The 10,148-nt window shown below is 39.8% G+C and overlaps 2 protein-coding genes across 2 annotated transcripts; both read left to right on the forward strand.

The window, feature by feature from the left end:
- Positions 1 to 238: 238 nt before the first annotated feature.
- On the forward strand, positions 239 to 5,237 carry LOC104228192 (uncharacterized). The gene is made up of 8 exons (XM_009780618.2): positions 239 to 647; positions 2,094 to 2,233; positions 2,357 to 2,456; positions 2,690 to 2,788; positions 3,118 to 3,465; positions 4,039 to 4,131; positions 4,243 to 4,449; positions 4,714 to 5,237. Exons 1-8 carry the CDS (start codon positions 330 to 332, stop codon positions 4,975 to 4,977), a joined length of 1,569 nt encoding a protein of 522 aa, XP_009778920.2. The 5' UTR covers positions 239 to 329; the 3' UTR covers positions 4,978 to 5,237.
- A 3,517-nt stretch (positions 5,238 to 8,754) lies between these two features.
- LOC104228199 (uncharacterized) lies at positions 8,755 to 9,773 on the forward strand. The gene is made up of 2 exons (XM_070169639.1): positions 8,755 to 8,788; positions 9,397 to 9,773. The coding sequence occupies exons 1-2, from the start codon at positions 8,755 to 8,757 to the stop codon at positions 9,771 to 9,773; spliced, it is 411 nt and encodes a 136-aa protein (XP_070025740.1).
- The last annotated feature ends 375 nt before the right edge of the window (positions 9,774 to 10,148 follow it).

Below are 10,148 nucleotides of genomic sequence, written 5' to 3' on the forward strand. Positions count from 1 at the left end.
TGAGTTTTGCAAAATATTAATACTCATTGAATATAGAGTACAAGCACAATGGTCCACTGAGAGTAGCATGGTAATGATATGAGCTTAGCCTAAAAATAAAGTAAGAATTCTTATAGTGGACGATTTTAATTTCTTACATTTTATGACCAAAACAAACACATTAGTCCTAACCTAAAATGGGACAAAGAGATTACAATAATTCGAATTATTACATCATCAATATAAAATTGTTCAATAGCTGCACACCTTTCGAAGAGAAAAAAGTAGCGGAAATCAACTCGTTTCTTTCTCTAGATGCGAGAACCCTCATCAATCGCCCTCTCCGTAAAATGCATCCTCTGTCCTCTTCTTCCCCGCCGCAGTTACCTAACGACTCCAGTGACAGTGGTGTCTCCGCCGAGCGCCGTCTTCGTGAGGCGGAGGAACGCTTGAGAGAGGCAATTGAAGAGCTTCAGCGCCGGCAACGTCGTGCCCGGGGTTTATACCCGCCCTGTGACCATGCCGACGAATCCTGTGTTGCCAACGCTATCGGCAACGTTTGCCAAAGTTTTCTTCTCTCTTACGGTGTGCGCGTTGGCATCGGAATTCTCCTCCGCGCTTTTAAGCTGGCTCGCGGCCAATCCTATTCCTCCCTACTTGATCTCAAGGTTCTATAAATTCTGAAACTCTGTTTATTTATCTGTCTACTTCTGCATTTCTCAAATACGTACGTTAGATTAATTTTATCAATTGTTTGATTGATGATTCTTTGGTTTTTCTTTCATTTTGCCTTTTACTGATCTCAACTGTGTTACATTTCTGAAATTGCTTCTATTCTGATGAAATTTGTTTTAGGTTTTATATTTTATTTCTGAAATTGCTTAAGTTTTTATGAAATTTGAATGAAATAATTTTGGGAAATACATGATATAGTTCATGGAGAGGAAGGGCATTTCGGCCTATAAGCATCCACGTCCTACTTAGCTTTGCGTTCTATATGTTTTTTTTAATTTATTTCAGCACTTGAGGAATATTGACTCCAGGTCTGAATAGATAGAATGGTTATGAATTCCTCGATATTTCTGGATTGAGCCTTAGTTGATTGATTGATATATTGATAGAATGGTTATCAATTCCGAGACAGGATATGTTGGTTCTTTAGTGACCAAGAGTACCATAGTAGATGATTATTCTCCAAGTGGTTTATGACTTTGTTCTGGCAGTTATGTGTTGTGTTTCATCAGCTACTGGGACATGTGGGTTTAGCAAAACGCTTGGCCTTAAGGATATTTAGTCAATCAAAGATTAAAGAGTAAAACGATTTACTTTCTGTGTGCGTGCTCGTGTGGCACACATACATGTGTGCCCGCAGGTTTTGCTTACCCTCCCCCCTCCCTTTCTCTTTTTATCTTTTTAGGATAAAGGTCACCTGCTCTTTCTGTCAATGGTGAATCATGTGGGGTTTTCTTCCGATCACTCTTTAAACCCAATTTTACCTTTGTCCCAATGTATGTTCCTTGTGCTTGTAGCTCAATGTCAATTAATTTACTCTTTAGTGGTGAAATATATTTACCGATCGAGTACACTTTGTGCGCTGCCCACAACAATTGTTTTAGGAGAAAACATATTTCAAGTTGGTCTAATATTTCATGCTGCAGATTATTCTTAATTCAGGGGTTTATTTTTTTTAAAACTCTATAAATTACTGTGATTCCCCACTTGTGGGATTACACTGGGTTGTTGTATAAATTACTGTGATTGATAAGCATTGGAAGGTTGAAGGGGCCTCTTGATAAGTTTTCTTGTAGTTTCTAACCTCAGGAAGTTTAGTGAAATAATTTAGCAATTACACTGGGGCATAAATGCTGAATGGAGGTTATTCAGATCTTTGAACTACCTCCTCCCCCACCCCAAATGCACAACTCGCAAGATCCTGAGCGAAGAAGTAAAAGAAGATTTTCTGGAAGGAGGATAAAACAATTTCAGAGTACATGTATGCGGATTTCTGTCTGTTCATCTGTTTGTCCATCCGCCCGTCAGTGGTCTCATCTATGAATACATGAGAGGGTTCATTTTTTTGTTCTGTGCATTTTACAATCCTTGTGTTTCTGCAGCAACTTGTCTCCGAAAAAGATCTAATTGTAAGAGAGGAAGCATGTCGAATTGGTTTGCTCTTTGGGGGATTTACTGGTTCCTATCATGCTCTGAGATGCTTGCTGAGAAAGCTGAGGAGAAAAGAGACACCCCTAAATGCGTAAGTGTAGAATGCTGAACTTAAAAGTTTTGACTTACGTTTCGTTGCTGTTGCTTTGAGAAGCTTTTGATGCTTGATATCCTATCCGATATATTTGACTTGTCTAAAGGGGATGATGGGCAGAATTTTAGCAGGTTCAGTGGCAGGTCTGGCTATATTAGCATTAGATGATTCCAACAGGCGGAGAACGCTTGCCTTGTATCTTTTGGCAAGGCTAGCACAGGTACATGCATGCCTTGCCCCCCCCCCCCCCACCACCACCAAAAAAAAAAAAAAAAAAACCAACACACACACCGGGCCAAAATAAGAAAAAAAGAACAAGCGAAACACAAAAAAGGAAAGGGAAAACAAATGAATACAGATAAAAGCTGCTACTACTAGTTACTCCTATTACTTGAAGTCTTCCTTTTGTGTTTTTCTACTGGCTCCTATTTTGATGACTTTACATATGGTCAGTGTGCATATAATTCTGCCAAAACCAAGAACCGGTTTCATCTGTGGGGAAGTCACTGGAGTCACGGAGATTCTTTACTCTTTGCATTGGCATGTGCCCAGGTAATTTACATGGTGCTTAACCTTTTTGGCAAATGTTTAAGAGCCTTTATTACCCTTGTTTCAAATTCCTTGTACTTACCTTAGTTTGGTGGACTGGAAGGGGGTGGCTGGGATATCATAAATGTTCAAATATCCAATTTTAAACACTAGGAGATTGAACTTCTTCTTCTGTACTTTCTTCTTTTTTCCTTTTTTTTAAAGATTATTTAAATATGCATAGGAGATTGAACTTCTCATATGATACTAATGATGCTAGATAACTTGTTCTCTTTTACATCCGGACAAAGTTGTCACAAATCTAGTTTTGTTCTTAATAAAATGTTTTGCAGGTCATGTATTCCTTCATAATGCGTCCTGAGAGTCTTCCAAAAGCATATAAAGATTTCATTCAGAAGACTGGGCCAGTTGCAGCACCTGTCTACAAAGCCGTTAAGGATTGCTGCAGAGGCTCTCCAGTTGATGTTGCTTCATTACATGCTTATTTATCCAAAGCAAAGGGTTCTAACACTATGAAGTTGGAAGAATTTCCATCTATTATCCCGTGTTCTGTAATTCATCCAGGCACCAACTCTTGCTTAGTTCATAATGCTAATGCAGCAGCAGCTACTTTCCGGAAGACATTTCCTCTTTACTTCTCTTTGACTTTTGTGCCCTTTGTCGTTCTACGCTTGCAGAAGGTAATATTGGTCTCTGTTACTCCTATCTTTCTGCTTTGATTTATTGTTAAATCATATAGCTGAGCTGCTGGTACTTCTGTTAAACAAAATGGGATCATCATAGACCCACAAGATTGTGTTTTCCTTGCTATATATGTTGGACTTTGTAGTGGTCAAATGCAGTTACATGGATAAATATGAATTATTCAAGCTATATTTTGACTAAGAAGACCCCCCCCCCCCCAAAAAAAAAAAAAAGATAAAATAAAATAAAAAGGAAAATGAAAAAGAAAAGACAAAGTTTATACTTTATACACTAGAGAAACAAGAAGAAAAAAAAAGGAAAAGAACAAGAGAAAAAAGAAAGGAAACTTTGTCTCTGGTAGTTGAAGTATGTTTTTATCAATTCTGTAGTACTTGCCTTGTGTTTTTTAAGTTGCCTGGGTCCAGTATATAGCAGTATTACGAGGACCATGTGATGAACAATTACGAAGGTCTACACTTTAAGTTATGTTATTGTTACCTAGAGTAGTAGAATTGCTACTAAAGTAATTCTTTTGAAAACTTGCTGATCTTATTTTAATGTTATCCCAGTTTATGGATGCTCCTACGCGCACCTGTTGGTATGCTCTTACAGGGGCTGTTCGTTCAACAACCTTCTTGTCCGCTTTTGTTGGAATCTTTCAGGTAGTTTATGTTCTTGATGCCTCATACCTCTGGTAGTCCTTGGGCTCTTTTTGTGATGCCGCTGGTTGAGTCGCTTAGCTTTACTGATTAACTTCTCTATCTCAATAAAAGGCTGCCATATGTTCCCACCGGAAGGTGGCGTCAAAGGACCATAAGCTTGTATATTGGGTAGCTGGGGCTCTCTCAGGCCTCTCTGTGTTGCTGGAGAAGAAAGCTAGACGTGGCGAACTTGCCTTATATGTTCTTCCTCGAGCTGCAGATTCTTTGTGGTATATACTAGTGAATCGCCATTTGCTTCCGGCTATCAAGAATGCAGAGGTATCTTGTTTCACCTTTAATGCAATTTGGTGCTTTGCGGTGTTAAACCACTCATAAAATTTGCTCAGAGTTTATGACTACTTTAATAGCTTACTTGTATAAATTTAAGCATATATCCTGGATAAACATTGAAAGAATTGAACTACTTACGGGAAGTTTGTTCATGAAATATTGGGTTTCTCTGAAAGTACAGTTTTTTCAAATATTAAAATTTCATGAAATGAAACTTCTCAAGCAAATATGCGGTGTCTGATTGTTATACAGGTGCCCTTGTTTTGTGCCTGTATGGGTGGTATTATGTACTACTTGGAGCATGAACCAGACACCATGGCTCCCTTCCTCAGGGGCCTGATCCGCCGCTTCCTTGCTAGCAGAATCAGCAATCCTACTCCTCCGTCAAATAGAAGTGCCTCTTATACATATCTACACACTCTCGATGCCATGAAGGAGCCAAAAGTGCCAGATAACCGAGAGACTGAAACTTTAACTGCAGAGAAATACAATCTTGAATCAATTCCAGGACTTTGAGCAACTTTTTGACGCTCAGGCCAAGCTATGTTTTTCCTATTCATTATACCATTTATTGGTTATCAGGCAGTTATTCCATGCTCATTTCGATTAAACTAGAATTTTGATCAAGTTTGATTCTTTCCCCTTCTTTACATAATTGATACATGGCATAAAGTTCTCATTGTATGTAGGTGAAAGCTAGTAGTTCTGATGAGATACAAAATCTGATCTGATCTTGTAAATAAATGTAGCTAGTTTAGTTCCTGCTTTGACTGTCATGGATGGTATAGTAACTATACAATAGTTGTGTTTAACTGTTGAAGTTGATACAACTTAGTTTGACATCATAATTAATCCATTTTTGATCCCCTGAGAATCAATGTTCATCATGGCGATTTACTTTGCAGAGTCGCTCGTGCAGCTGAATTTCAGCCAAGTCATTGCACCATTATTATGATCACAGCGGCAGTCTTCTCCCCCATTTATTGACATTACTGTTATTTTCCCGGTAAGAATCAGGCTGCTTGGGCTGGTATGTTCAGAAAGAAGCTTGGGATTATTGGGAAAGCTGCGTTCGAACCTCACCAATTTAGATGATCAAATTTGGGGGGAATGATCATGGGCTTCATCTGTGCCAAGTTGCATATGGCTGATGGTAATGGGCCTTACATTTCCCATGAGTTGGGACTGTTGTCATCCTTACCATTGTATGTCACATGAAATAAAGAAGAGAAAGAGAAAGGCGAGAGGTGAACTTGTTACTACTAATTAGGCAAGTTAAGTGCCGAGTCTATAAAATACGTGCTTTATACACCAACCAGAGTCTTAATCAGTAAACGCACGTTCTGTGAGTTAACAACTATGCGAGCTTGGTGAAGACTATCCACCTTATCACATGTTCTTATTAAAAGATAATTTTAAAATTAAGGATTAATTAAAGATAAGGAGCTATAAATGATCTAGGTTTGAAATCTTTAAACTAATTTAACACGGATATAGACATAGTGAATTCTTAATGGTTTGATTTTCCACCTTGTAATTCCCTCCCATTTTCCCTCCCCTCCCTCATATGTATAAAAAAAAATTGAAAAAAAAGAAGAAGGAATTCATAGTCATAATTGATTAAGCTGCTAAATAATGAAACAATCTCACTTCGATAGGTTGGAGTGCAGCCCTTGCTGGTCAAATCAACTGTATAATTACTCCAAACGAGTAAGCTGCATTTTGGTTTCCAAAGGATGCTTGTCTTTTATTTAATTAATTTTCGACAGATATTCTGAAAGGTGGTGAATATGTTCCGTCTTGGCTATCCTTCAGTAGTAGCACCTGGATACTATATGTAAAGTGAACTTTTCGAGGTTATTGTATATTGGGATCTTGTTTGGAAGTAGTTCAACTGAAAAACAAAAGGCTATTAAGAGAAAAATTGTTGTGTCAATTTTCCCTTTATTGGTATAAGCAGATGCATTGCCGTCTAATTAATTATACCTTCCCTTCTGTGGAGTAAAGTTGCTGAAAATTATTCTTCAATTTAATCAAAATATACTCATCATTTCTGTTGATGTTTATAAAATATTAGCCATTTTCTTTTGATGTTTATACAACTTATAATCAGCTGCTTAACTAGGATCAGCAATTATCGTCGTCAATGACGCCAAGTTAGTTCAATTGTCCCACCATACGACACCTTTAATTTATTAACCATCTATCTTAATTTTCAATTTTGCGTTATTTTGTTTTATTTCCTTAAGTTTTCTCCAGACGTGAGGTTGATCATAGTTCACAGGTTTGCATTTTTCCCCCTCCTTTTTCTTAAAGGGGACATTAATTGTTCAGCAGGCAAAAGCAAACTAGCTAGTGTATGGGGTAAAATCGGTTTGTATTAAATACTCGAATAGTAGAGCGACGTGTGGAACCGGTGACAGACGAAAAGCAAAGCAAGTAGAAACCAAGACCGGGGATAGCATCTTTGGTTGGCACCGGAAAGATCCCGAAGAGAATGTTGCTAATGAAGACAAACGAATGTTTGCCACTCGATGACATTCAATGAGGAATATTATTCAGTATTAAATACCCAATCCGTTATAAAGAATTTTGGCATTCATAGCGTGCCGTTACACATTAATCAATGTCTCCCATAATTGTCATTTAAGAGGGGCTTGATCCTGGGATCTTGTACCGTAGGTGCAGCTATAAATAGTGACTTCAACAGCCATTGTAAGGACACGAATTTTCTGACAAATCTATGCTACATATTATTCAAAAGCTCAATAATAATTTATTTCTTGTCTATTGATATTCTTATTACTGCCTTCAGAAGCTCTTCTCTCAGAACAAATCTATTTGATGTCTTATCTCGATTTCAACGCTAAGTCTTGTATTTTATTTAATTTATTTATTATTTTTAGGATCAAATCGATTCGCTTGTCTATAAAACAATGTTACAAATTCAACTGTATCGTTTTACGGGTAAACAGTTTAGCGCCCACCATGGGGCTTAGACAGTTGCGTAATTGAGTTGATCTTTGCATCTATTACTAATCTGTTTAATTCTTATTTCTTACCGAAAAATCGTAAAAAATGGCAGATAACGATGTCAACATTATACACAACGTTGAGGCACAAGGAAATACTTCTCGACATGAAGATTCGATCAGTGATACCCGCAACGAGGAGGACGTAGCCATGCCGGTCCATGGCGGGCAATATCCATGACATGTTAGGGAGGCAACTCTTAATGATGCTGAGGACGAGCATGTTGTGGAAACGGTGAGAATCCTCAGGGAGCAACAAAAGGCTATAATGGGCCATCTCACACGACAAGATCAGGCCATGACAGAGTTGAGGCAAGCGTTGTCGGGTGCTTCTAACAATGTGAATGGAAGAGGTCCACTTCCTCCTGGTGCTCCCGCAAACCAAACAGCATAAAAGGTTGATAACAACACCCCGAGGGGTGGGGTCGGCTTCGATGGGGCCGGGGGAAACGACAGCGGATCTGGTAATAATAATAGGAATGATCCCTTTAAAACCGAATTCATGCAGTTTATGAGGGAAATAAAAGCCCGAATGGACCAAATCCAGAGCGCATCATCAGTGTTGAAATGATCGGACTGAAAGAAATACACCTAGTTGCCGTTCAAACTAAGCGCGACACTAGAGTTAATCATGAAGCGGTTCAAAATGCTAGACGTGCCGAAATATGATGGGACTTCGGATCACTTACACAATGGCGGTGAAAGGAAACGACTTAGCTCCGCACGAGATTGAGTCGGTCTTGCTGATGAAGTTTAGAGAAACCCTCACAAAGGGGGCCCTGACATGATATTCACTTCTACCCGAGTACTTAATAGATTCCTTCGAGATGCTCGTAGATTCTTTTATCAAGACCCATGCCAGGGCCAGGAAGGTACATGACCAAAAGGCCGACATATTCAGAATTGCACAAGAAGAGTTTTAGTTGCTGCGGGAGTTTGTGACCAGATTTCAGAAGGAAAGGATGCTGCTACCGGTCGTGCCAGATGAATTAATCAGCTGAGGCATTTACTAAGGGGCTGAATCCGAGGAGCTCTGATGCTTCCCAAAAAATGAAAGAAACTCTGCTCGAGTTCCAGGAAACAACATGGCAAGATGCCCACAAACGCTACGAATCGAAGATAAGAATAGAGGATGACCAACTCGGTTTCCCGGCATCAACCAAGGGTCAGGACCTAGAGAAGAATAAGGAAAAGTTAAATGATGATTTCAGCGCAGATCGACTATCTTCTAAAGGTCGATTTTTGCCATTCGAAAGGGCCGATGGATGCGACAGAGGTTTCCGGTTGGCAAACAGGTTCGCTACCGATAGGAGAGTTAACCATGGCCGGAATAACAAATCATTGCAAGACAAAGAGACGACAAGCTCCCGGGATTGCACCTACCCCAGATTGTCCTAGTATAATTTCAATATTAGCGTGGTAGAACCGGTAACGACAATGAGGAACATTTAAGGAAGCACGATTCCCGAGGCCGATGAGATCCGATCCCTGTCAGAAGGATCCTAATCTATGGTATGTGTATTATGGGACTAACGGTCACTAGACTGGGGATTGCCGACATCTGCGTGAGGAGATGGCAATATTGCTGAAAAACGGCCATCTCAAAGAGTTCTTAAACGATTGGACTAAAAATAACTACAGTCGCAACCGAGAAAACACGGAGCCCTCGAAGACGGGAGAAGATCCTCCTCGTCTAAAGATCAACATGATTTTCGGGGGCAACGAGACTAATTGTGTAACCTTTTCGGTAGCAAAAAAGACAAAGGTATCTATGACCCATAGCAAGAGGTTCAGGGAAGTCATCGAGGATGATGCCGATGGACTCCTACTAGCACACACTATGCCTTGGTAATTTCTCTTAATGTTTTAGATTTTAAAATTAAACGTGTTTTGGTGGACCCAGGAAGTTCAGCTAATATTATTCAATGGAGAGTGCTGGAGCAAGCCAAGCTAACTGGAAGCATCATTCCGGACACAAAGCTCCTCGCCGGGTTCAGCTTAGCTAGTGTGACAACCCGCAGGGAGATCCTGCTGCCCACAAATGCTGAAGGGGTCATGAAGACGACCTTGTTTGAAGTAGTAGACGACTACATGGGCTATAGCATTATTCTTGGAAGGCCATGGCTACACGAGATAAAGGCTGTGCCATCAACATACCATCAACTCCTGAAATTTCCAACTCCAGAGGAAATTAAACAAATAAGAGGAGATCAACCAGCGGCAAGGGAGATGAATGCAATCTTGGTTTCTAATAGTAAAGGGAAGGAACATGCGACATAGCAGTTATAGGAACCGACTCCTACTCTTGAGCCGAACGAAGTCGACAATGGGGAGGAGTCTTCGGAATCCTATCAGGTACCAAGATATTTCCAAGTACCAGAAGAAACGGACGCAACCAAATCCATAGCGGAAGAACTCGAACAAGTCCCATTGTTCGAGAAGTTTTAAGAGAGGAAATTCCACTTAGGGACACGATTAAACCCCGAGCTCAGGCCAGATTTTGAAGAATTTCTTAAATTTATCGTTGATTGTTTTGTGTAGTTGCATACAGATATGACAGGTATTCCGTCAGAGGTGGCCGTGCTCAAGTATAGCCTAGATCACAACTTCCCCCCGATAAGGTAGAAGAAATGCCCTATTGCCGAGGTCAGAAAT

Source organism: Nicotiana sylvestris, chromosome 3 (genome assembly GCF_000393655.2).
Source record: "Nicotiana sylvestris chromosome 3, ASM39365v2, whole genome shotgun sequence".
Taxonomy (NCBI): Eukaryota; Viridiplantae; Streptophyta; class Magnoliopsida; order Solanales; family Solanaceae; genus Nicotiana; species Nicotiana sylvestris.